The 27,933-nt window shown below is 34.7% G+C and overlaps 3 protein-coding genes across 4 annotated transcripts; 2 read left to right on the forward strand and 1 right to left on the reverse strand.

Annotated features, from left to right (window-relative positions):
• Positions 1-282: 282 nt before the first annotated feature.
• LOC129791540 (acireductone dioxygenase) lies at positions 283-1,202 on the reverse strand. The gene is made up of 4 exons (XM_055829715.1): positions 991-1,202; positions 710-915; positions 549-642; positions 283-486 (listed from the first exon to the last, which is right to left on the reverse strand). The coding sequence occupies exons 1-4, from the start codon at positions 1,111-1,113 to the stop codon at positions 364-366; spliced, it is 546 nt and encodes a 181-aa protein (XP_055685690.1). The 5' UTR covers positions 1,114-1,202; the 3' UTR covers positions 283-363.
• Positions 1,203-1,791: 589 nt separating this feature from the next.
• Positions 1,792-27,057, forward strand: LOC129791544 (activated Cdc42 kinase-like). Of its 2 annotated transcripts, none has more exons than XM_055829718.1 (10): positions 1,792-2,128; positions 2,437-2,509; positions 4,682-4,865; positions 5,003-5,173; positions 9,846-11,290; positions 13,885-14,343; positions 14,416-14,638; positions 22,570-23,463; positions 24,690-25,079; positions 26,567-27,057. In XM_055829718.1, the coding sequence occupies exons 1-10, from the start codon at positions 2,122-2,124 to the stop codon at positions 26,747-26,749; spliced, it is 4,029 nt and encodes a 1,342-aa protein (XP_055685693.1). In that variant the 5' UTR covers positions 1,792-2,121; the 3' UTR covers positions 26,750-27,057. The 2 variants fall into 2 exon arrangements, with proteins under 2 accessions (XP_055685693.1, XP_055685695.1); XM_055829720.1 differs by having other exon boundaries at positions 2,440-2,509.
• On the forward strand, positions 15,222-22,201 carry LOC129791545 (uncharacterized). Its single transcript, XM_055829721.1, has one exon. It carries the CDS (start codon positions 16,827-16,829, stop codon positions 18,300-18,302), a length of 1,476 nt encoding a protein of 491 aa, XP_055685696.1. The 5' UTR covers positions 15,222-16,826; the 3' UTR covers positions 18,303-22,201.
• Positions 27,058-27,933: the final 876 nt, after the last annotated feature.

Raw genomic sequence — 27,933 nt, forward strand, 5'->3', positions numbered from 1 at the left:
ACCCATTCACAATACCCCAAGACAAACCCCAGGACTGTCATAAGACATTTCCCACCGATCCGTAGGAAGTTATCTGACATATATCCATGTGCGCAACGAAAAACGAGACTTCCCTCATGATTTGAAACATAAGAAAGCGTTGTATTGCAGAGAAAACAAGATGAAAGATACGGATTTCAGTGTGTGTGAGAGAGAAGAAATATTTTCTTCCTTTCTTTCTCACATGTACACAAAATCATATCTCTTGTCCCTTTTTAATGGAAAATTTATCTCAAAAATAAACAAATTCTTTTGGTTTTTATTTAAAAAAAATCTCTCCCAGCACCACAAAAAAGACAAAAAGGTAGAAAAATGTGCAAAAATCTACTTGAATCCTTCAGTTAATTTCTTCACGTATGCCTTGCGGCAGTCCATGTCATCAGCAGGACGATTGTATGGCAACCAAACGGGCTCACCGACAAAATATCGCTTTGCCACAATGAAATTCTGCAAGAAAAATCATTCAAATATTCATAAAACTAATCTTGTTAATTAATTTTGTTCCTCACCTTGGTATCCAGGGTGAATCGATGATAGATTCCACTGGGAATGATGATCATATCACCCCGTGTAACTTCAATACGGATCCAATTCTCATCAGCACTGAAAAGAAAATTGAATTTTTATGAAAACTGGCGAAATAAACTCGATAATTTTATCAAAAACTCACTCTCTGACATCAAAATATCCAGATCCATCCATAACCAGGCGAATTTCCTCATCGGTGTGCAGGTGCTCTGTAAAAAAGTTCTTCAGCTTTGCTTCATAGTCCGGAAGACATTCCCGGGAGCATGTTATTTGATCCTCATACGAGTACCCGCGGTCTTTGCGAACCCTCTGCAGCATCTCATCTGCTTCATGGTTGTCCACATTAATCTGCAAAAAAATAGAGAAAATGAAGAAAACAAATTTAGAAAAAAACAGCTGATGATAAGAAAATTCCGTGATAACCTTGAAGTATTCAACTCCGGTTTTTGTAAAGAGATTCTCAAGGGAAATAAATTCCTGAGGATTGCGATGATGCTCTAGACGCTGATCTGTTGTCTCATTATCCATAAACCACGCTCGTACCATTTTTTGTGGTTTTTGAAGAACTTTTGGCACTTTTGGTGAAACAAAATCTTTTTATTTTTGAAAGGAATATGTGGTATCGTCAATCCGGAACATTTGCAGTTCACTTCAGGTTAATGTCTGTGGGAAATTATTCCATTAAAGAATGCTTATGGATACATCCACAGATATTTCATAAGATGCATTTTATCAGGAATATTTATTCAAGTTTTTGTGAAATTATTTTTCTCGTTTTGCCACTCAATTTATCATTTTAAGTTTATTTTCTGGCAAACAAACATTATTTTTAAAATTATTTGGTTCTACGGGTTTTACGTCAGACACACCAAAGATAATTTTGATATATAGATAATATCTATGCTCGTAAGAACCGGAAGAATAAAACGGATACATATTTTGGTACATAATGTATTCATGATAATTTAGAATTACAGACTTTAGGAATTTAAGTATAAAAGACCTTTAAAATAGCTCCTTGTGCTCCTTGTTAGCTTCTAAATCGACAATCTCTTACAATTTTCGGTCCACAAATCTTTTTTTGATTTAATTAGGTTCCGAAATCAGCAGAAATTAAAATTTTCACATGATCATCCCAGCCATCCCACATAAGACGAATTCAATAAATGTTTTGTGACATTTCACAAGAAAATCACAGCTCGTGTCCCCTCGAAAAAATACGACAAATGCGTTGATGGGGAAGTAATCTCGCAAATGTTTGTAAATTGATTTTGTATTTTTCTGTCTTTATTTTCCGCCTGAATGTCCAGTGCGCGGGTGAAAAGGGTGCTCAGTGGTTAGTTAGGTAGCCAGAGAGTGGGTGTACCATGAATTTGGCACGGTGCATTAGGTGCCAAATGTGATAAATCTCGTGCAAAAGATAGAGCCACAAAAAAACTCTTTGGTGCAAAAGGAAGAAAAAAGTTTCTTGGGCGGAAAACGTCTGTGCTTCCGACACGGAAAACTCCCCATCACCGGCACCGTAGCGCACATCCCTGGCACCCAATTGGGAGGATGATGGGTAAATTGAGCCCCCATGTGTCCCGTGGGTGGATTATTTGTCTGCACAGACTCGCATTCCCGGATGCAGCGAGACGGAAGATCGATGGAGAGATGTGGAAAATTGAGGGAAAAAAAAACGCCCAGCAATTGTTCTCATCTCTCGCATTTCTCTTCCTGTTTTCGCTGCGAGAAAGAGACGCGCGTGGAGATTCCGTGAAGACGACCCCGGAATGCGGGTCCAGCAGCTAAAAATAAACACACCAAGCGTCTGGCCCCGTGCATTCCACACTCATGGGGCTCCCCTTTTCTTCATTTTCTCTTCTCCAGCAGAACCAAAAGCCATCGATCTCTGTGAATTTCTGGCCGAATCCGAGCTGCAGCAGTACTACAATTCCATAAAGTGAGTTCTACTCTCAATGTGGCCAGAACTTTTTTTTTCTTATAAGACATCCTCCAGAAATACAACATTCCACACTCCCTGACACATTTATAGACCCTCCCCAAGCATTATTCATTTATCCCCAAATTCTTAGAAAATTCGTCTTATCAGCTAAGTCTTCTTGGGAAGGAGGGAAGTATTTAAAAGGCAAATGATAAGAAATTGGCACAATGCCAATTCCTGGACTCCAGGCACACCAGGCGACATAATTTTGTGCATTTTGTTGTTTTTCTGTGTGTTTGGTAATAAATTGAAAGAAGAATGTTTGTTGATGTTTATTTTCTCCCTTAACTTTCTTATCAGGAACCCGCTCAAGATAAATATCTCATAGATAAGATTTTTTAAATATTTCAAAAAATACATAAACTACGCCCCCATTGTAGCTCTTCAGGCTTTCATGTATGAAGCATATGCATCTAGATTAATAAAATTTCATAGAGGGAAATAGAGTACTGCATGGATTATCTTTACGAGGATTATATTAAAAAGAATCTTTGTTATCCTCAAAGCCCAATATTTAAAACAGTTTGATAAATTAAATAAATTAAAATGAGATTTCATGCATATGCACGACAAGATCAAAATAAAAAAAATGGTTAATTAATTAATAAATTATGTGTTTGAATTTTTAATGCAATGTTTAATTTTTTATTTAGAAAATTGTTTTTTTATTGGGCTGTTCCCTATTTGCCCAGAAACGCATAAACCAAGTCCTTATTGAACTTCTTTTTGAGTTTTTGTGCATCAAGCAAAAGCATCTTTGCTTCGTTGATTTTTTTAAATGGTTATATAAAATAACCAATCATCCTAATTATATTCTATTTTAATTTATTTACCTAAAAATCAAGGGCTTTGCAGCATATGCTCTACAAAGGGTGAATTGAAAAATTAACCTAAAAATAAAATTTTTCATAAAAGGATATTCTTACAAAATCATCTAAATTGATAGATATTCATTAAATTATCAAATGTTTCTATTTTTTAAATAAAGGATTAGTTTTTATTTTTTTAAGTCTTAACCTTTGGAATGCGGAGGCCTTGGTAGTTACGTAGAATGCGAAGGTGCGGTCGTTGAACGACCCCAAAAAGAAGGCCAATTTTCTCCCAAACTATACAACCTGGAGTTGTCGGGTTAGTGCCTATAGATTCCTTATATAGTCCTCTTGCACCCTGCACCACAAATTCGCTACCCTAAAACACTTAGAAGGAGATATTAGGGAAAAACATTTTTCAATCATTTTTCACAATTTCTTCTTGAGAAATTTGCCAAGAAAGTTAACCCCAACTGCTATTCTTTTTTCACTCTTCCCCACATTCCCCTCACTTCCCGTAACGTGATAAATGGCAATATTTCTCGAATATTCTTTATTGTTTTGCACATTTACATGCTTTTAATTATGTTTTATGATGTTTATGCTCTAAGAAATTTTCCGCAGCATGACCGTTACACCAATTTTTGAATTCCCTTCTTCTACATTTTCCTTAATAACTTTTCTTGTGGTGGTCGGATTAAGCTGAAATTTTTACACAACCTCCTCAGATAACCAAGGAACTTATTTCCAAAAGATGGGAACGCTATCTTTTATATTTATTGAGTTATAGCATGAAATATAGCGCTGGGGTCGTTCAACGACCCCGCTCCGCATTCCAAGGGTTAATTCTCAAAAAAAAAATCACAAAAATGAGTTTTTATAATAATCTAAAAGATCATATAATAATCTACAATCGTTGTGTTCATTAATAAATCACAAGAAACTTAATAAAAAAAACCAAATTTTCCATCCCTTTATTTAAAGTTTTAACGTGCAATCATAGATTTAGGTCAAATTCTAAAAATAAATTTCCAGGAGTATCAATTGAGAGATGCACCCTTTTATTAATAAAGGCATACATAATTAATTATTCATTTGAGAGTTCTCTCTCTCTGTCTAAAAAGGGTGTTCATCACAACAATATAATTAAAATCCACCCCCCTGTTTGATTTTCATTAGAACCTCTGCGTTGTGGATCGATAATTGTGTTCGCGAGTGTGTAGTGAATCGGAAGCGATAGATGTTCAATAAATGTCCTACTTTCACTTCCCATATCTCATAATTTCCTGTTTTCTTCCTGCCCCTGCACAATGTACATTAGAAATGAGCTAAAAATAACAACGGTGGTGCATCTAAAGTACGCAAGTGATGAAGATTTGAAACAAATTGGGCTATCACGTCCAGAAATTCGGCGCCTACGGAAGTTCTACGATAAATACTACCCCCATGGATATTTCAGCAAAATTAAGCGTCTCCTGCAGACCCCAAAGTCCTTTGATGGGAATGTAAGTGACAACATTCTACTGATGCAGTAAAATCACCTCTATTCGTTCATTTTGATATTATTCAATTAACATGGTGAATTAATTGATTTTCGGTACGTTGCGGGGGTGGTTTTGGGTGATGTAACACACATACCCAGGCTACAACACCTGGAGCTACGAACGATGCAATGAAGACCACAAATTCTCCGAGTAAAGTGCCAAGCAACAAGCACATCATTCCACCAGATGCCATTTGTGTCAACAAACAGCTTGGAATTGGGGAATTTGGGATTGTTCAGCAGGGCGTTTGGACGAATGGCACGGAGAGAGTGAGTAGAGAGCAATTTTTATATTCTGTCGTCCATCTGTTTTGAAGCAATTTTTAGACTATTTTTATTTCTCATTATCACCCTTTTATTCGAGGAAAAAAAGAGAGAGAGAAGAAGAAAAGCTCGCAGAATCGCGGAAATGGCAACAAACGCGCGCGATTTCTTTGCGTATAAATCATGAGCTTGTAAAATGTGACGTACAACCTATTTTGCTCATGATGCCATTGAGTCTTATCTCCTTTCTGAGAATTACTTTTGAAATTTCTCTCTATAAATTAATATCCAAGATTAAGCAATATGTGTGTACGTCGCGTATTCCCAAGAAGAGGAAAAAAAAGGGAGCCAAGAAAACAGAAATTGCTGATAATTCTATTTGCTACTGCAGAGCTTAAGAGAGAAAAAAATGTAGGGGTAACTGGGGCAAGAAGTTAGAAATGCAAGACAAAACATCTCCAATATCTCAGTAAATATTATTTCGTAATTGTTCTAATTTAGTCAAAAGGTACCTTTTACAATTCTAACTAAACGAACTAAACCTATAAAGTTTTTTAAAAATTGATCTAATATTTTGGGATTTATTTAAAAAAAAAATACACAAATAAATTATTTTCAATGGTTTTTATAGTGTCTATATGAAATAAATTCATAAAAACATAAATTAACATTTTGCCCCATAGTTGGGGCAAAAAGTTAAAAGTGCAAAGTTTCAAGGGGTGTTTATCTGGCGAATATTTTGGCTATTTAAGCGAATCATCCGAATATTTCTGAAGATCTCAAAAATTATTTCACTATTCCTTGTTAGGGAAATGGGGCCCAATTTTGACTTCCTAGTGTCTTTTTAAATTAACTATTACTTAAAATTATTAAGACTTTAAATGTTGAAAATTATGGAAAAATAAGGGCCTAATATTGACCTAAAAATGATATCAGATTTATGAGAATTGATTTCTATTTAATATATAATATTGAATATTTGATTTCACATGAACATCTTTTGCTAAAAATCGATAAACTTAGAACGGAAAAAATTCAAAAACGTATTTAGGAATTTTTTGTTCGAATTTAATTTTTTTTTTGGGTTAAATTTACTTCTTTTTATCATTAATTTACTACTTTTCGGTTTGAATCTAGTCCTTTTTTAGGCTTTTATAATTTTTTTTAATAAATTTTGTTCCTCTATCTGAGCTGTTTTGGGACTGAAAACCAAATTGGCTTGAATTTATTCTTCTTTGGGGTTGAATTTACAACTTTTCGGTTTGATTTAAGCGTTTTTTTTTACTTGAATTAAACATTTTTAGGCTTAGACTTAGCTTAGGCTATATTTGAATTTTCTTGGCGAATCAACCGAATATTAGTGAAAAAACCGAATATTTTTGAAGATCCGAATAATTTTGTCCAGATAAACACCCCTTGCAAGGTTTCGGAAAATGGCCTGAAAATGCACTTTCCCGTTGAGATAGAAAAAAATCGTCTGAGACAAAGTTGTAGCCCGGAAAATTTCCTATAAGATAGCCTTCATGGGAAAACTCAAATATTTTCAGGGAAATCAGGAAAATGCTTCTCCCAAAAAACTAACTTTTTGCCCCATGTCTCCCTACACTGTGAAGCTAAATTCTTCCTTTTAGCACATATCACGTCTGCTATATGTATTTAATTTCATGCAATTGCGCACTATTAAAATTTCCATTATAGAGCACTTTTTCCCATACTTTCCCCAGCACCCTGAAAACACGAGGGAAAAGTTTGTTACAGTAACTACAAAATAAAAAAAAAATAAAACACAACCATGTATCTTTTAATTGCCCCGAGGCTTGAGAAAATTTTAAATTCATAATAGACGAAGCTTTTCGTGCAAATCAAAATGAATGTTTTTGGGGTGAATTTCGTACATTTGGTTGTGAAAGTTTCACAAAGAAAAGCTTCAATGCAGAAGTTTTTTTTCTTGTATTTGGGGGTGTGTATAGTGAGAGAGAAGGAAGAAGTTTGTTGGAGAACTTTCACGTCAAATTTATGCTCATTTTCATGCATGAAGGCAAATTAATGCAAACCAGACAAGTGCCATGAGAAACATGATAATCTTTTTTGTACTATATACTTACACCGCATATTGTTTTATATTATTTACTCTCATTCCCCCCCCCCCCCTCCCACCAACTGAAGAAAATGTAACATAATATGGCCCAAAAATGAGAGAATTTTCCGTAATGCTGTAGCTTTGGAATTTAAAATAATAAAAGCACCTCATTTGCAGAGGGAGAGAAGGGGGAAATTGTTACGTGTTTAAGCTTATTTACAAAATACCCTACTTTATTGAAAGTTTGTATAAAAAAAAAAGTTTAAATTCTTGTTGGGATTTTCATTTTTGAGAAATAAAGCTTTTGGGAGAAAATAAAAGTTTTAATCTCAAGAGGGAATATATTGAGGGGTTGCATACCTGTTCAAGTGAGATTTTTTGTTTATTTTATTGATTTTATTTAACTGATATTTTTCAGACAGAAATATGGAGAATATCAAAGCTCTAAAACATTGAATTAATCATTGTAATTAAGGAATATTCTTTTTTTTTTTTTTAAATATTTGGAATTTTGCTAGTTTTGTTACAAAACACTTTGCTGACATTTAAAATGACACAATAAATGCGAATTTTAGTGAAATGCGACTAAATAATAACATAAAAATGATATTTATTTGCGAGAAATAACATATCAGCGCCACAGTGGCAAAAACGAGAAAGATACGTCTTCCAATTTTTTTTTCTCAAACATCGGAAGACGATAAGAAGGGCTAGATTTAGCTTTACAAAAGTAGAGGGCGCTGCTCTTCAAATTTATGGCATTTGGAGATTAGATTAGATTTTTATTGAAGGGTCGGATTAGTCCTGGACACGGCAAAAAACTACACAAAAAAAAATAAATAAAATAAAAAAAACAATCCCCAACACCACACAAAACACTCCAAAAAACCCAATCACACACAACTGCGAACAAAAAACTCGGGCGATATTAAAAAAAAAAAAGCCTTTTTTTTAAATAATAATAATAATAATATTGAAGGGTCCTTTCACATTACTTCAAACGCTTTTACATCCATCTTAGCGTCGTGGAAGGATCCTGTAAAAAAATATTTATGATTCTTTAGCATTTTGAAGAGCTACGTTATTCTAATCACTCCAAAGTTCGGCACCTATTTGCTATAAAAATGTCAAACAGCGCCCTCAACTTTCGTAAATATCTATGGTGGTGAATTTTGAAAGTTCAGTAATATTTATTAAATGAGGAACTATCTTTTATTTGTTAATTAAATTATATGAACTACCTTTTCAATTACTATTAATTTTTTTATCTGTTTCACAGCTTTGGGAGATTTCTATCGATTTATTTCAATGAAACTTTCAGAAACGATAAATTAGAAACAAAAAATTAATAAATTAGCCTGAAATATTTAGGTCTATGAAGTTTCTGAGATATCTAGACGTTTTTTTTTAGTTCTTGATTCAAAGCTTGAACAAACATTATTGTGACTCAATCAAGCTCAATTATTAAATAATTTTTTGTTCTTCATGGACAAGGGGATGTCATGTTCTTTAAAATATATGTAACCTCATAAGGCAATTTGACAGCTTGACACACAATATGTAAGGAAAATTTTTCGATAGTATCGATATTTTACCGACTCGTGAGAATTTTTTTTTACTTTTCGTACATTAATAGGTCGATCCGGATGATGAAATAGGGCTTAATTGAAAGCTAATTAAATAAACTTTCGAATAGGCGTGAAATTTTGTAAATTAATCCCTTTTTTCTGACCGGTATCGATCGTTTCTTCAAAAATATCGTAGTCACGCATGCCTCTGTTCATGGATGATTTCCGAAATTTGTTTGCAAATAGTGTCTTAATTGACTTTAAAAATTTTTCATTTCCTAAAAAAATTTTTAATAGAGAAGTGATTAACCAAATAAAGTTTCGTCATGTTTTTTTACTCCTGATTTTAGAAATAATATTTTATTAAAAATTTTAATTTTCTCAATATGACAAAGGTATGTAACCCCCTGTAATGTACATACGTAAATACAGCATCCATCTCTTTCAATATGTTCCGTAATAAATTACATATAGGTACCTACCTATTACCTACATATTGAATGCGAAAGTTCGTGAGCAAAGTGATTAAAAGTTAATTATGTTTCTTCATTTTTTTTCTCAATTTCTAATGATGGAATAATATCTTCTAATTTTCCAATGACCTTTTCAATTTCAATTCAATCCCTTTATTCGTTTCTGTAAATTGAAATTCTGCTCAAATTACATCTAAAAAAGTATTTAAAAAAATATTCTTTTGATGAACATTTTTTTACCAAAAAGATTCTCAAATTAATAGAAAGAAATGAGCATAAAAGCTTCCTCGTATGAGCTTTAATGACATTTTTTTAAATTAATTTTCTAAATGTCAAATTTTCACACAAATGCCATTAGATGAGCGTAGGTGGAGAAATTCTCTTTCTCTGTGCTCTGTTGGAACAAAATAAAAATTCTTTTATAATTAAATTCTCACATAATGACGTAGCTCTAGGCTTTGATAACAATTAGTGGTTACCATTTGTTTGTCATCCGCAAAGAGCTTTAATGTGTAACCACCCACACTTGTTTTGTTTGTTGCGCTTTTAAATTGCAGATTCAAGTGGCCATAAAATGCCTGTGTCGAGAGAGAATGCAATCAAATCCCATGGAGTTCCTCAAGGAGGCCGCAATAATGCATTCAATTGAGCATGAGAATATTGTGAGACTTTATGGGGTTGTGTTGGACACGGATTCCCTCATGTTGGTCACTGAATTGGCGCATTTGCGTTCACTCCTTGAGTGCCTCAAGGATTCAGGGTTGCGTGTGAGCTTCCTCACTGTACCCACATTGTGTGAGTTTGCAATGCAAATTTGCAATGGGATGATGTATTTGGAGAATAAGAGGCTCATCCATCGTGATTTGGCAGCAAGGAATATTCTTGTTTTTAGTAAGAATAAAGTGAAAATTTCCGATTTTGGCCTATCACGTGCCCTTGGTGTGGGCAAAGACTACTACCAGACGAATTTTAATGTTAATCTCAAACTGCCAATTGCCTGGTGTGCACCGGAATGCATCAACTTCCTGCGCTTCACGAATGCATCTGATGTTTGGGCGTACGGGGTGTGCCTGTGGGAGATGTTTTCGTATGGTTTCCAACCATGGGCTGCACTGACGGGGCATCAAATACTCGAGGCTATTGATGAGCCAAATTATCAGCGTCTCGAACAACCGGAATGCTGTCCACGGGAATACTATGCTCTCATGCTGAAATGCTGGCAACATGATCCGAATAAGAGGCCAAAATTTTCCGAAATCTACACAACACTGCCGGACATGAAGCCAGAACAATTAAAGACTGTTACAAATTGCGCCGAAGCCAAGAAGGATCATTTAATGTATCGACAAGGGGAGATTGTCACAGTGCTGGAGCGAACGGCCAATTCGCCCTATTGGAAGGGTGTGTTGAATTCCGGTAAAACGGGCCTATTTAATCCCGCCAATACGGTTACATATCTCGGGAGTCTTCCGTCATCCACAAATCGCGATGCCTTCGTACGTGGCGCAGATCGTTCGAGTAAACGGAAGTTACGCACAGAAATGATATCACGACCACAGAATGATCTAAAGCACACGGGGCATGTTGGCTTGGATGGGGCATACTTTGGGGATGTTGCCTTCCTGGCCACATCACAGCCGTACAATCATCTCCCGCGACAAATTGTAACACCCTACAAACCATCTGAGGACATTGAGCAAACACCCCTTCTTCATCCAACTACCCCAACAAGTCCGGATTCCATTCAAACAGCCAGTGGGTACTTCCCCGAGAATGTAACCTCGTCCACAAATCATCTCTTCCAATCCGGTCCTGCTACCAATGGAGCCATGTCCGGGAGTGTTAATTTGCTCGCAACAATGGATCAAAAAAGCAACTTTGGGTCATATTTTGACTTTTCTGGCGGAGCAGCAACGCAAGCATCAACCACAGGTGTTACGACGTTCAGTGAATCCAATCCTTTTGCAAGTGCAGTCAAGGATGAAAGGGATTTCGCAAAGGGGTAGGTTGAAAGGTTTCAAGAGAAGGAAACATACTCAATACGCAAAGTCTTGTAAAAAAAGAGAATAAAAACAAGAAAAAAAAGTCATCAAAGAGACCAATTTTACGTTTTGGGATCATTTGAATAAAAAATGCAAACAGTGACGTCATAATTGTGATTTTGGTCTCTTAATGCATGAAACATTCGTGCTGAAGTTTCATCTATGTTTTTTGACAATATATTGTATGTTTTGAACATTTAACCCTCCGTATACTGTGACCAAAACATTTACTATTGGGGTAGCTGACCGACCCCATAGAATTTTTCCCATAAAAAAGCAAATTCTTTCGGAAAAATGAGCTTTAAAAGACTCCTTGGTACTCTCTAAGAAGTCTTTTGTCCATTTTAGAACACAAAAATAAAGTTTTCAATGGGTTTTTTGATGATTTTTGTAATGATATTTTTTGAGGTTAGAAACGTCTAGAAAGAGACAAAGATTGACAAAATAAGGGAAACTGGAATAAATTTGACCGTTACACCAATTTTTGAATTCCCTCTCCTTACATTTTTGTTAATAACTTTTTTTCTAGTGGTCAGATTGACCTCAAATTTTTACACAATCTTCTCAGATAACCAAGGAACTTATTTCCATAAGCTTAGTTCTATATGTCTAAGAACTAAGGCACAATTAATCGAAATATAGCTCTGTGGTCGGTCACCTACCCCTCATAGTATACGGAGGGTTAAATCAAGGGACTGTTTATCTGAATGAAATTATTCGGATGATTCGCACAGGAAATCAAAAAAAGAGTTGGTTTAAGTCCTTAAAAAAGCAGAAGTTCTAAAAATAATAAAAAGCCTAAAAGGAACTAAATTCAAGCCAAGAATCATAAAATTCAAACCGATAATTAACAAATTCAAGCCGATAATTATTTTGTTTTCAATCTTAAAAAGCATTTGCAGGAGCAATTGCCTAAAAAGTATTTAATTAAAGCCTAATAAGAACTTAATTCAAGCCTAATAAGGACTAAATTCAAGCCTAAACGTGGTAAATTTACACGGAAAAATAGTAAATTGAAGCCGAGAAGTAGTAAATTCGTCCGTTATTCGGCTTCAAGTTTTATTTCTGTTTTTCAGAAGATAATTTGCCAAAACAACCCGAAATATTCTTCAGTTTAACTCCTTTTGATTTTAAGAGACAAAATACGAAATTGTGACGTCACTGTTTGCATTTTTTGTCCAATATTTGTCGAGTTTTTCCAGCTGATTTCTGTGGAAAACTTTCAATTTTTTTGATAATTTTTGAGTCTTTTAGCTGTGTTTCTTTCAGACACAGCTTTTGTGTACCGAGCAAAATCGAAAGTCGTCAGATCGGGCTCAAACTTGGGATGAGCACGAATTAGGGTCCCCACATTCCAAAAAACGTATGCGCCAAAAAAAAAAATTTTTCCGGCCGGCCGTCCGTCCGGCCGGCCGGATTATAAACTTAAATTGCAAGAGAACGGTGATAGATAGAGACTTGCGGTAAACGGCAAAGTTTAAATATCGACCTGAAGAAATCCGATTATGAGGTCAAATCCACCCCCCACCCCCCCGTCCGCCATTTTGAATAACCTCAAAATTTTGTTTTCGCTATATCTCAGCCCCTATTATAGCTAGAGGGCTGAAATTTTGATATGTTGTAGGGCCCATCAAGAGCTTTCCAACGATACCTCATTTTCGAAAATCAGTCAAGCCGTTTAGTCAATATGGCCGCCACAATTTTTCATCGAAAATCGACCATAACTCGAAAACGGCTTGACCGACTTTGATCAACCCGGGGTCAAATGAAAGATCTCAACAAACCCTACAACTCTCTAGAACATCATAAGTTTCAAAAGTGACCGCTAGGGGGCCAAAAATCAAAAACAAAATTTTCGATGAGTTTTCGATGAATATCTCGAAAACGCCATTATCGATTTGCTTCATTTTTTGATATGTTATAGTTGACCATATTATCTAGCTCCATGCCAAAAATGAAGAAAATCTATGTAGCCGTTCTCGAGATATAGCCTTCCAAAGTTGGCATGTCATATCTCGGGTTCTACAAGTCCGATTTTGATCAATTCAAGTGCAAATGAAAGGTTTCGTGAAGCCCTACAAATGTCTAGAACATTGCAACTTCGAGAAATGACCGCGAGAGGCGCTAAAGTCAAAATCAAAATTTTCGAAAATTTCGAACTCGAATATTTCGAAAATGCCATTATCGATTTACTTCATATTTTAATATGTTATAGTTGAGGTTAAGACCTTTCCAACGATAGCTCAAACTCGAAAATCTATGGAGCCGTTCCCGAGATATGGCATTTTAAAGATTTCTTGGGGGATGACTTTTCAACTTTTCCCGATTTTGCATGTATTTAAACAAATTCGCGTTCTAGTTTGCTCTCACAAAATTGGTACACTGAAAGAAACACAGCTCTCGTAAGCTTGGTCAGCTTACCCGTACATTTATTCTCTTACAAGACTACGCGTACCCTGATTGTTTCCCCTCTGTGATTTTTCTATACAAAAATGAATAAACTCCTTTAAAATGAAACTTTTCTCTTCTTAACAAAAAAAAATGATTGAAATAGGCAAGGCCGCGATGGACCATTTGCAAGCTCAGACGTTCTCCACGATGTCTTCCACAGTGAGGCAAAGATTGCAAATTGCAAATGGCCCGAAACAACTGTGGATGGTCCGCATGAGTATCATGAGATTTCGGATGATGAGATGCCGGCAGAAAAGTTCGATTTGGGCCCTTCGCTACTCGATGAAATGGACTTTATGTTCCGCTCCATGACAGCTGCATCCACGGGTGGGCAGGGAGTAGGTCCGGATTTTGAGCATACGAACAAGAAGAATGAAATTGCCGAGCTAACTTCCAAGCTAGCACGGAAGAATAGCTCCGGGGCGGGGAGTAGTGTTAGTAGTTCGGGAAATTCCTCAAATAGCAAGTCAAAGAAGAAGGCAGGAACGGTGAAGCCGCTCTCAGTGAAGGATGATAAAATTCTCAATCAAGCCATTGAGTTTGCCAATGAAATTAGTGCCAGGTATGTTTGTTTATGCTGTGAGAATTTCACGATTAAATGTTAAAAAAATGTTTTTTAACAATTTTGCTTCAGATCTATGACAGACTTGGTGTCTGATGGTGTTTCCGTGGCACAGAGCCCTAAGAGGAAGTTTAGTTTTCGCTTTCCCAACCTCACGGCGGCAAATGCTCATGGGATGGGTGAGAAGGATCCAACCCTCAATGGGGGTGGCAACAATTCCAACACAAATACTCTCACAAATAGCAAGGAGAGAAAGAATTTCTCAGAAGAGCTCAAAAATGTTCCCGACTTGCAGGTGAGTCACAAATTCTCCTTTTTTTTATTATTCATCTTGTAAGTTTTTTTTTTTGTAAATAATTTATTATTTATTTAAATTTTTCTTTTGAGTAAACAAATAGAAGATATTCTTTTAAAAAGTTTTGGGATAAAGTAAAGTTTTTCTTTCTTTCAAAGGAATGTAGTTCGTGTTAAAAGAAAATCATGTAAATGAGTGATTTATGTTTTTTTTTTAATTTTAATTTTCTCTTTAAAGAAAAATAACTCGTTAATTTTTGTCGTTGACTTCCTATAATTTCCCCTTTTTCATTTTTCTCATCTATTTTGTTGTCTTTTTATTCTTTTTTTTTAATATAATTCTTATCACCTTCTAAAAAATGCTTCTCCATCATTTTTGGGTTTGACTGAAAATTAAAAAAAATTGTTTTTCTTGTTCTTTTGTGCGCATTTTTGTGGTGTGGTGAAAAAATTGTGTTTGTTCCGTTTTTTTTTTTTTTGGATTTATTGGTGCCTTTTACAACATACAAATCACTGCAAATAAAACATTATTCTCACAGTTTGTTGAATATATTGATAAAGCGGTTGATTTGTAAATTTACATGTACATAATACAGAATTTTGGGAAATATTTCTGGAAAATGTTTTGCATTTTATTGTTTGGAAAATTTAATTATTTTTGGAGTGAATAAGTAGCTCTCAGGGTTCACTGAAAGTTTCCACAAAATCCTTGTTTGTTAATTTTGGGATACATACCTAAATAAAATAAATCTACTAAGTTTGGGATTAGTATTGTTGTTCGGAAAACTTATGAAATAAAATAATATTTGAATTTGGCGCGCACTCAAAGTGGTGAATTTGAGTGGTGAAAATAGAGAATGTGGGGAAAAAGGAATGATTTGGCGGCGAAAATGACAGATCGGTTTTAGAAGGCAAAAAAAAGCTTTAAAAATATTTTTCAACAATATATTAAATTAAAACATTACTTAAAGTTTTCTAAAAATATAAGATAAAGTCTTGAAACTTTCTGATAAGGTTAAAAAAAATCAGAGAAAGGGAAAAAATTATTTGTCTTATAAAATCTCCTCTAATTTCACTTTTCGCTAAACGATTTTGATAAATTAAAAAGAAAAGATATAAAAAAACTTTTTGTTTTGTTTTGCCGGAAAATTTTCTAGCGTTTCGATCTAGATAGAACCTTCTTCAAAACCTCTCTAAATTTGTCCAAAGGCCATAGTTTTAGAAGAAAATCCCTTTTTTTTCAATCGAAACATCAGCAAATTGTGATTATAAAAGGACAGGAAGAAAGACAAAATTGTGTCTTTTTTTTGTTAATTTTATTTTTTGAATAAAATCTTTATCCAAAAAAATATATCAAACATACAAGAATAAAAAAATTCTTTATTTAAAAATTTTTTAAAGCGAATAATTTTTATTTTAAAAAACTGTTTGATTTTAAATTAAAAAAATCAAAATTGAAAGCTCCCTAAAAGGAATTTTAAAGCTTTACGATTTTTTTCTTATAACAAAATTGAGCAAAAAAAAGTTGTTGAAACTTTCAGTGCAACTAAAATTCAAAAGAAAATCAAAAATTTCCCACAAAACTGTGAAAAAAGTGATTGTTTATTTTGTTTTTAATGTTGGTTTTCTTTTCTGGAAATAAACTTTTTTTTTATTATTTGTTTCACATTTCATTTTTGTGATTATTCATTCATCATCAAGCTTAAATATCGTAAAAGAAATTTTATTATACAATTTAACATAATTAAACAGAATAATTAAAAGAAGAATCACTTTTACACCTCTTTTCTGAATCCTCCACTGATACTCCTCTTTTATAATTTATTTTTTTTTATAAATATTCCTCAAATTATTTTTTCTTAAAAATATATTTTTTTAAATGTTTATTTCTTGTAAAAATAACAAATTGAATTGAATTGTATTGAGAATAGCGTTTTCGTTCATTGACGGAAATTGAAAAGTGCCACAAACAGTCGAATATACGTATTCCGCTGTTTGACAAAGAGACTGCGGATTTTTGCTTTGAGAAATCCCGAGAAATCCTCACGAAGCCCTTTAATCTGCCAACAACACCCCTTGGGGGGAAGCCAGATGTTGGAGATGCGGCTGTTGAGAAGAAGACACGTGATTTAATTGGGGAGAATCTCATTGATATTGAGAATACGCTGAAAGCGCTCAATTTGGACTTTATGCAAACGTACAATGAGCTTGAGAAGGCAGATTCGGCGGAAACTCTCTTTGGGGATGCAAATTATGCAGCTGAGAGGAATCCGAAGATACGGAATTCAGCTATGAAGCTGTCAAAGTTGTATGGGTTGGGGAATTATGAAAGGATGGGGGTGGAGAAGGTGCGGGGACGTTCACAGACGCCTGAGGCGTTGCCGTATAGCCCGAAAGGGGAGCAGCAGTATAGTGGGTCAAGGAGAAGTAGTGCGAGTCCACAGGAGAAATCCTTTAGTCCGCGTGATATTAAGTTTGCAATGCATGGGTATGTTAATTTGAATCATGACAATTCCACCGGATACGCACCCGGAAGTGGGAAGAGCGCAATGTCAGCCTCACCGCCGGTTCGTACAACAAACTATTCAAGCAATAACTCCATCCACACCCTTATGCAAATGTATACGGCAAATCAGGCACATCAGGTGATGCAGCAGCAGAGGATGCTGCATCATAGCATGGATGATGGGGGTAGTAGCTTCCCGCACAGGAAGCGTTCAATGTCATTTACGGAGAATTACGATTTAAAGTCACCGGTTTCACTGTGTGGGGGTGGTGGTGGGATGATGCAGCAATCCCTTGGTCCGGGTGGGGCTGCGAGGAATTTTGCACGTGACCAAAAAGCCGCAGTACGTCCGAATGTTATGAAATCCAAAAGCGCCAAAGCACGAACATTGCGACGACTAAGCTACAATCCCATTGTGTTGGATAGTAGCTCAACGTCGAGCAGTGAGAGTGAATTTGATCGGTCAATTGCTCATTCCGAATGTGATATTCGCACCAAGATGCTCACATCGCGACGACGGAAGCAGTATTTAAATCGCAAAGCTGCCGGAGATTCGGCAAATCCCGATAAGCTGTATGGCTCAAATACGAGTATTAAGAGTGCTCCGCAGTATAACTACACAAATGGTCGGGATGGGAATCAATCGCATCGCACGCAAGCGGGACGATTTGATGCAAATGAGAGATTCTTAGACTATGGGGAGGATTTCACCATTGAGCAGGAGATCTATGACTACAGCAATGGGGGGTATCAGAAGTTCATTCAACCACCGCGGAAGTACATTGGGGGGTCTGAAAGTACAGCCGGGAGCTTTCTCTATCCACCTGAATTTGATGTGTCCAAACTCACGGGGAAGAGTCCCACGACCCAGGGGTTCTTTGCACAAAACAATGGGGCTACAGGGGGTGCAACGGCATCACGACAACCCTTTCATTGGCCTGAGAAAATTCACGCATCAACCGTAAAGCGGAATGATCTCCTCTGGCGACAGCGACAGGAGAGAAATCAAAATTTACGACACAGCGAAATGGCATCCTTTGGTGCCCTAGGGCAGAGTTTCTCAAGCGACAGCTCAACATCCACTGAAACGGATTCAGTGGATTTTCAGCACGCTACAGGAGAGTTTCCGCCGCGAATGCCACCAAGTCCAGCACCATAGGTTGGGCTAATTTAACAAAGAAATATCATTTTGTGTCTCTAGCTGGGTTTCGTTGTACATGTGATTTTGTGGCGTGTTGCTACTTCGAGCACTTTTCTTCTAGCATTAAGCTTCTCTTACATTTAAAAAAAAAAAAGAAAAATATGAGATACGTAATGGAAATTATCAAGGAAAAATTATCTTCAATAACTTTATTGAATTGTAATAAAAAAAACGAATCGCCTTTATTCAGCCACAAAAGATAAGAAAAAGTCTTTTGAAAAAATATTGTTGGGTGTAGTGAAACATATATACTCAATTCAAAGTTACTTTGCACTTAAGCTCTGCCTGAATGAAACGTGTGAAACTTAATTGAGAGTTGTTCGCATAAACCAATCAAATTGCAGTAAAATCACTCGTTAAAATCTCAATGAATAAGAAGAAGAATTAGGAGTTTACCTGATTGGTTAATTTTTAATTGACACACTTTCTCTAGCTGGAGGAGCATCAGTGCAAAGTTAATTTGAAGAGAATTATAATTAAATCATTATGATCTATCATCTCAATTTGAAGAGTTAACATGTTTGGAATAGGAAAAGCATTAAAATCTAAAAATTTCAAAATTGCATTTTAGGATAGAATCGGATGAAAAAAAGAAAGATTTTAATAATTAAGGCTATGGGAAAGCGGATGTGTGGTGTTGGTTTGTAAAGTTTCTGCTTTCAAAAAAAAAATTATTCTGTTAATTTTTTTACAATTTTCTGAGCAAAAGAAAATGTAATTTGATTTTTTTTTCAATTATTGTGATCGCACAATTTGAGCTTTTTTGCCTTTTACATTTTTCTCTTTATTTTTTTTTTTTTTTGCATTAAAGCACTTAAAGAATCAACTTCAAGGATATACTTAAACTCACCTACCTCTTATAAAAAAAAGAAAATGTAACTACATAAAAGGATTTATCGGATAAAAACGAAAACACTAAAAGCTTTTAATCTTCCCCCACTTTAAGCGATAACTGAAACACTTTTTCAACTCTCAAAACACCAGAGGATTCTGAAATGAGAGTGAGAAAAAAAAGAGGAGAAAATAATTTGATTCTTATGCAATACTACAGGCTTTTCTCTCCTAATCAACTATACATACAATCTATATTGTTATCTTAATCACAAATTAATCCTGTCTAATAGTGAGCACAAAATACGCATTTAATCCAAATCACAAAATCTTCTTAGAAGATTTTCTTTTTCTATTTGTAGAATGAATGAAGAAAACTAATTGACTAACAAAACAAACTATTTCTGCTTGTATCAAGTATATTGATGAATGAATGCACAGAAGATTGGTTTGGGGGTGTCGGAGCGGCGGCTAAAGGGTGTGTGTATAACACAACCAATCTCCATGATATTTGATACACACGTGAATGCTTGTTAGGTTGCTCCATCAAAATAAATTTCTCTCTTTATTGCCTAAACCCTTTTTCCACAGTCAGTGGGGAAATAAATTCTTGGGAATTGCATAAAATATGGGTAAAATATATTGATCTCTAATATAATAAAATGTTTGGTCACACCCGTGAATAGCACAGAGGTGTTCAATAAAATAGCAGTTTTACAGAGATGGGAAGAAAATCTTTTTTTTTTACTATAAAATTGATAAAAAGCGCTCTCATCTTCCTTATTTTCCAGCACGCAGAATTCTAAACAAAAATTTGTTGGTTTTTACGAATTTTCCTGGGTAAGATTTTCTTCTGAAAATACATTAAAACAAGAAGAAAATCAAAATTTAAATGGATTACTAAGAATGAAGAATTTTTACTAAATAAGTGATTTTTAGGATGAATTTTTCATGCTCTTTTTAACATAAATAAATTAAAATAAATTTTCATTTAACCGTTCGATTTTATATCCTCGGGATCACTTCTTTCAATTGGTCAAAATGTCCAACAACGTCCTCCACATAAATATAAACATTCAACCCTCTGCGTGATGTTTTTGTTACAGTGTTTGTATATTAGAATATTATTAGTTATTATTAGAATTATTCCACATGAAGATAGAAAACAAAAATTGAGAATTCGGTTTTTTCCCAAAAATTTTTTATTTGAGCCAAAGAAACCTCCAAAATTAAAAGTTACTTTTGACAATCTATCCGAGCGCCTTTATAGAAGTCTTCAATTTGTTTTTCTTCTTCGTATTGTTTCAATATCTTGTCAATTTTATTGTCTAAAGGAACCGATGCGGAGGCCATTCACGTGGAAATTCGTAGAAAAACCCTGGGAAATGGAGAAAATTCAGAGAGGTTAAACGTGTGTTTTTGAGAGGAAAGAACACAACACGTTCCAAACTTCCACTACGTTGTTAGTTCTGTGGCTTTGACAATTCATGTTCCACATATTCATCGGCATTTTCGTATTCTCCAGTCATTGTTCCGATATATATTTTGAGAATTTTTTGTATGTTTTCGTTTTCGTGTTGTGAAATTGTCACTTTAATGTGAACCCAGGCCTCAGTAATAGGTTCTAGTGGGATATAAGGCAACACCATTATCATTTATTAAGGCGAGTCGATGTGGTCAATCCGCGCCTCTGTGATCGAAATCGGCTTGATGAATTAATAAATTACGAATTAACAAAATTACGAAATGTTTTGAAACACTAAAAAATGCGTCATGTTTTTATTGACATAAAATTGAAGAGAGAGAAGAGTGTTGGTTTTTCCGCTAGGCGGCGCGGCTAGTACTAAATACAGTCGGTTGTCGCAGTAACACTGCGAAATTATCCCTAACCTAGTTACTTTGAGCAGGTACTCAAATGACACTTCCCCAAATGGTACGACACCATCTTATTGTAACCCTTCTATCTGTATGAATTTCTTAATAACCTTAATAACTTTACTTAATAGAGTTAATAGTTCCCGATAATTCCTAAATCGTTAATCTGCTATTTTTCTGAATATCTCTGTGCAAGAAAACAGATAAGAAATTATAAGAAAATATATTTATTTAGCAAAGTTGTAAAGCAACCTGACAATATAAATTCATCCAGTAAAGCACCATAAGTGACTATCCAAGTGAATAAAAAAGGCATTCAATAGTATTAGATAACCTACAAATAAAATAATAATAAAAAATCATTAACCCACCATGATAAATGAAAATATTGTATACATAAATAGTATTTTTTCATCAGAAACCATTTTGAAAAAAAAGAGAAATGATGAGAAAAAGAATTTAATTGAGGCTAAAGTTTTTTCATCAATCCAGATATTTTGTGAATGTAAAGAGAAAAAAAATATCATTTAAAAATAAAAGAATTTGTGATGCTATTTTTATGCACACATGAGTAAAATGCGAGCTATATAAGGAGAAGAATATAAAATAAAATTATCATTGGGGTAGGAATTTTTCCATATTTATGGAAGGGGTGAGCTTTTTTGCTGAGCACTGATAAGACGATGATATTTATGTATGAAGGTGATTTGAAAAGAAAAAAAATGTACATAAAATCACATGATACCATTAAAAACATATTAAACATAATCAAGGGCAAAAAAATGGGAATATTCTCAACTTGGGAGTTTTGGGGGAGGGCAGTGAACTGTTGTGCAATGCAGGGGGTTGGATGCTTTTTTACGGGGGCGGAATGGGGAGGATTTGTTGGCGCTCTAACAGTTTGTCTTTCACGTTCATCTAAAATTTATTCTTTTTCTTCCTTTTCTCGCTTGATTTATTACCACCTACACACAACTACTTTACTACTTTGGTATTATATAGTAAATAGCAGAAATCCTTTTTCCATCCAAACAACTAACAGTCTCTATAAATGAATTTATGCGCTCTTCCATGAAGATTTATACGTTTTAGTTTTTTTTTTAATTTTTCAATTTTTAATCTCTTTAGGAGAGATAATAACTCTGAATTGATTTTTTTTTAAATATAATTTTATAAAATTTTAATTAAATATTTAAATTGAAAAATTTTGTGTGATTTTTCTTTGTTCTTTTTTTTTTGTTTGTTTGTTAATTTAATATTTCGATTTCGTTGTCATCCTCCTCTCTCTCTCTGCCTCATTGCCAAAATCACATTTTATTTTCCTTCTCCTCTATCACCAACAACAACAAAAAAAACTATCTCACACCACATTTTCAAAAAATAAACATCATTCACCCACCCTCATTGGCGAAAAAAAAATCATTTTATTTCCTTCGTTTTCCTCTCCTTGAATATCCTGTCTTTTGCTTCTTCTTTTTTTCTCCCCTCCGTGTCCCGAAATTTTTGTGAAATGTTGCAGAGTTCAATCACAGAGGAGCACCGACAGGCCTACAATAGCCTGGTGGAGAAGCCCGCAGCAACGCTATCGAAGTTGGATCTGTCGAAGTTGGAGCTAATGAAGGCATCCTTTAAGGATGCAACAGATGACGATGGTGGTGGCTGCCAGGGGGATGCTGTTAAGCATTCAACAACACTCCCGAGGAATCTCATTCGCACAACTCTGGCAAATCGACGTACAGGTGGAGGAAGTCTCGGACGTGCAAAAGATGCCGAATTCACAATGCCGAGTCATCCAGCACCACGTCCCGAGGTTACAGATGCAAACCCCCTGAGGATTTTGCGGAATAAAAATTTCCCCATAGTTCGTCCACGTCTCAAGCACTTGACGACGTTCCAGGGGGAAAATCCCACACCGCCCGAGGGAACGGATGACATGTGCGAGAGCCCCAGCTATTTGGTCAACACGGAGTACACGTATCCGGAGAAGGAGCAAACTGATGCATCGCTCAATCCCATTCCCCTTCCACCGCGTGATCGCAATAAAATAATCACAACGAATACCAAGCGGCATGTGAGGAAGCATGCGCTGATCATTCCTGCTTCCGGGCTGCAGAGAACGCTGAATAAAGTTTCGCAGGATCTGGCAGCACGTGGGGGTGAGATAAAGGTGAACAATGACAGCAACTACAACACGAATTCGCTAATAAAGAGAAGCATGCAGGTGTCAAAGTTGCAGGAAATTGATCAAACAGACGCAGTGACGGCAAAAAGGCTCCAAAGGACCTCCAATGGGTACGATTTACCCGATCCCTGTACAATTAATACCAGCATAAATATGTTTGCATGCGACAGTCCCAATGCAGATACAGCATCCCTTCATTTTGAATCAATACTCGAGAGTGAAATCAACAAGGTGAGTTAATCACGATAAATTAGTTGGTGTTCCACTTCGTGGCCAACACCAAGTATTGTAATCATCGGAAAAACCGACCACCTCAGATCGGGCTCAAACTTGGTATGAGCACGTTTTAGACATCCCACATTACGAAAATGGTGGTGGAAAATTTTTGATCCGACCGGCCTACACATTTTGCCCTATAGCTCGAGAACGGTAACAGATACTTCGGGTTTGAAGTTTTCTATAGAAATGTGGGTGTAAAATCTCATTTTTTCGCATTTTCAAAATCCAAGATGGCCGCCGTCCGCCATTTTGAAATACCGTCAAACAGTTTCCTTAGAGCTAGAGGTCTGAAATTTTAGTATGTTGTAGGGCTCAGTGAGACATTTGCCTCAACAATTCATACTTGACAATCGGTCAAGACGTTTAGCAAATATGGCGGTCTAAAGCAAAAAGTGTTTTTCGATATAACTTGAGAACGGCTTGACCGATTTTGACCATCTTGGTATCAAAAGAAAGGTATTGAGAAGCCCTACAACTGTCTAGAACATTCCAAGTTCCAAAAACATCCGCAAGAGGCGCTAAAATCATAAACAAAAATTTGCTAACTTTAAGGGACAATATCTCCGAATCCCCATCATCGATTTCCTTTAAATTTGGATATGTTGTAGCCTAACTCAATATCTGCCACCTGTCCAAAAATGAAGAAAATCTATGTCGCCGTTTAGAAGATATCGCCATTTGAAAAATTCTTGAATTTGAAAAGTTCTAATAGTCATATCACTTGAACTATTTGTCCGATTTTGCTCAACTTGGTATCAAATTAAAGATATTGCGATTTTCTACAACCTTCTAGAACATCAGAAAACTCTAAAACCATTCCTTCGGGACAAAAAATGCCAAAAACTGTTTTCGTAAAACAAAAAACCGCCATTTTGTGTTCTGGAGGTGACCTTGAAAATTATTGAAATTTATGTCAATTTATAGTTTGTTTCAATACCTTTCCAAAACTAGTCAAGAAACTGTAGGTCTTATAGAACCAGAGATATGACCATTTTTATCCATCAAATTGCCGAATTTTACAAAGAAAAATCAACTTTGCCTACTAATTCTGCTCACAAATAGCATTACAACGCATAAACAAACTTCTACACGTTGTGGGACACCAACTGTTATAACTGGACGCGTTATGATTGACTTTATTTTGTAAAAAAATAAATAATTTGTAAAATTTCCAAAAGGTTGGTGAAATGTCCAGCCCTGATGTTGTCGATGGGTTTTCCTGCTTTGAAATTCAAAAGGACACCTACGATAAATACTGCTCAACGTTTGAAGGGGCCGTGGGGAATGATTCAGAGCTGAGGAATCTCGATTTGGAGCGACAGAAGAGTCAAAGAAGTGATTTACCACCACCACGAATGGCTCCAAAAGCCATTCCCGAGAGTAGTGAGAGCTACACAACATCCGATGAGGAACAAATGATTATGGGGGAGTCACAGCTACTACAAGAAGCTTCAAATTCAGTAAGTTGTGAGGATTTACTGGAATTCTCAGAGAAGAAGCCCAAAGGACGCGAGAGAGGTGCTGAATCCGATGAAGTGCGCATCATGATTAAAGTTCTGGGAAAAAAGGTAAGGCGATGGAGGGTTCTATTTTGTAATTTTTTTGTGATTCTTTCAGGGGAAGAGATTTTATTTCAAAAAAGAAAAAAAAATGAAAAAAATAAAGCATAAAGATTCAGTTAATTTCATAGCTAGATTTGTTGAAGAATTTTTGTTTTAACCCTTTCACGTTTAGTATGAAACTTAAAAGCACTGAAACATTTATCTTAACCTTTCAGTTTTTTTGGGTCATAATCATTGGAATTTTAATGAATTAAATGGTTTTTATGATTTAAAAATATATTAAATTTACTTAAATTAGACCTAAGAAGACCTAACCTAACCTAAGAAGAACAACGTCCCTAGAATAAAAATCGTCACAATAATGTACTTAAAAGAAATTTCTCAATAAAATTGTATTCTTTCAACTTTTTAAAATAAATTCAGTGAATTATTTCGTTTAAGAAATAACTAAATTATTAAAAATTCAAGAAAATATAGAATGTTTCAAATTCCTTAATCCCTTGATTTGAAACATTCAATTTTCTTGAATTTTAAGTAATTTATTCATTGCTAAAGCCTTTTTTATGCACTGAATTGATGTAGGATAGATTAAGGAAGACGTTTTCACAGAGAAAAGTTCTATAAGTGCATTTAAAGAATAAATAATGCTATAAAAAGATCAATGTTTCAATGTTTTTATGTTTCATGATGGCCACAAAATTAAAAAAAATGAGTATTAAATTACTTTTACTTATTTGTTCTTAAAAATTATTTTTTTAGGAATAAAATAATATTGAAAAGTAATTCTATTTTTTGATTTAAATACTTTTTAATTAACAAGCATTAACTCTTTCATGTTTATTGAATTAGGTATATCCTGAAACAAACGTGAAACATAATATATTTTGCCTTAATTTTTATGTATTTTACTATTTTTAGAACCTTGAAAATGTATTAAGTTTATTTAGAATGTTCCCATAAAAGAGAGTTTTTAGGCAAAAATTGTCCTTTAAATGCATTCACTAAATAAGGACCGAATGTTTCAATGTTTCATGCAGTAAACGAAACAGAAAGGGTTAGGAAACAAGTTTTATTAATGTTTTATTTAGTTTTTTTTTCAGTTTTTATACATTAACGTTTTCAAAGCCAATTAAAAAAAAAAAAAAGATTTTTTTTCTTTTTATAAAAATGTAATTTCCAAGAAAATTAATAAAAATGAAACAATAAAGTAACAGCAATGAAAATATCAAGCTTTAGATATTTTATCAGAAGCTTCTAGCGCTGAATAAATTTTAATTTCTTTGATATTTTCTCATTCCAATCTTTTAGCTTTTTATTTGTAATTTTGTTGAGAACTTTAAATATTTCATTCATAGAGTTCTGAAGCCTTTTCTTGACTTAAAATTCTTTAACTTTCTACTGAAAGAATTACAAAATTTCATGCAAATTTTCATTCTTTGAACTTTTAAGGAATTTTTTTTATGATTTTCTTTGATTAAATTTTTCCATTAAAGATCCCACCGGAAATGTGCTTGGAAACGCTTGAACTTGTGGATTGGGATGTTCACAAGGCCATCAAGATTATGAAATTATCCAATATGTGCAATGTAAGTGCACTTGGTTTGTGTATGGATGTCCTGCAGGAGAATGAATGGGATCTACCACGAGCAGCTCTAAAGCTATCAGCTAGAAAATGATGGTGATTTTTTTTTAACTCTAAAAATATTCATTTTTTATAAAAAAAAAAATTAAGATAAGTCTCGAAATGAAGGGAAATACTCGCATTAAGTTGAAAATAAAATCATTAAAAAAATCAAAATCGTACTTATTCGGTTAGTTGCTATATACACGGAAAAAGAACAAGAAAATCTAGTATTTTATAAATCATTTTAATAAGATAAAATAGCTTTTTTTTACATAAATAACGTATTTTTGTACGATGTAGTGAGACTTTTTTATAAATTTGCAAAATAAAGAAAAATCTCATTCTAACAAGAAGAAAAAATTTGTTTTTATGAAGAAAATTGGTTGCTCATTAGTGGATGTTGTGGCGGGGAAAAAAAGTAGCACAAAATTCTCCGTCATCATTTAATCTCATGTGAATTGTGCATTTAATTAGTACATTATATACTCTGTAGAATGGGTTCTTATCTGTGGGTGAGAAGCAACTTTATAATAATAAAATAATTGTCAGGAGTGTGTGGAGCATCACGGAATAAACATGAGTCGTCTCGTGAGTTTACAAAGCAACAATAAACGCATAATCTTCGACGGGGGACAAAGTGCAGGAGAGTCGGAAGTTCATCGAATTTCAAGTACGACTGCCTTCTCGTGTTCTCTCATCACCACAACGGATGACTGACTCTCTTCTCGCGCAGCTCATTTATGCATAAAATAAATAATATTGCTCAATGCAGTCACAAATGAACAAGAACGAATGCTCCAGAATTCTCTCTCTTCAATTGGTTTTGAGTAGGGGAGAGCGGGGTTAAAAAAGTCACTAAGGGGTTTAGAAAAAGCTCAAAATATCATATTTCCCAAACAGATAAAGCAAAATGTATAGCTCAATTCTTTAGGATATTTCTTGCCCTACAACTCTTTCTCAGATCATTTTGTTCTATCTAGCTAGGAAATATGATATTTTAGGCTTTTTCCAAACCCTTAAGTGACTTTATTAGCCCCGCCCTCCCCTAGGGTTTGGGGCTTTTTAGACGCGTCATAAATGTACTTCCAAAAACGTTATCAATGCGTGCCTTAAGTGAATTTATGGATTGAAATTCACAAGCTATGAATCAACATTTCCCCCATAAATCTGCTATTTTAGGCGCTTTTGTGAGATTAATTTTATAAATTTTTGGGGAACTTTCAGAAAGCGATATCC

The sequence above is a fragment of the Lutzomyia longipalpis genome, chromosome 3, assembly GCF_024334085.1.
Source record: "Lutzomyia longipalpis isolate SR_M1_2022 chromosome 3, ASM2433408v1".
Classification (NCBI taxonomy): Eukaryota; Metazoa; Arthropoda; class Insecta; order Diptera; family Psychodidae; genus Lutzomyia; species Lutzomyia longipalpis.

Coding starts and splice junctions, on each gene's coding strand:
- LOC129791540 (XM_055829715.1), bottom strand. CDS start 1,113: ATGGTACGAGCGTGGTTTATGGATAATGAGACAACAGATCAGCGTCTA. Junction 916..990: donor CCGGAGTTGAATACTTCAAG/GTTATCACGGAA, acceptor ATTTTTTTGCAG/ATTAATGTGGACAACCATGA. Junction 643..709: donor GGATATTTTGATGTCAGAGA/GTGAGTTTTTGA, acceptor TTTTCTTTTCAG/TGCTGATGAGAATTGGATCC.
- LOC129791544 (XM_055829718.1), top strand. Junction 4,866..5,002: donor CAAAGTCCTTTGATGGGAAT/GTAAGTGACAAC, acceptor ACACATACCCAG/GCTACAACACCTGGAGCTAC. Junction 25,080..26,566: donor TTAAAGTTCTGGGAAAAAAG/GTAAGGCGATGG, acceptor TTTCCATTAAAG/ATCCCACCGGAAATGTGCTT.
- LOC129791545 (XM_055829721.1), top strand. CDS start 16,827: ATGCAAACGTACAATGAGCTTGAGAAGGCAGATTCGGCGGAAACTCTC.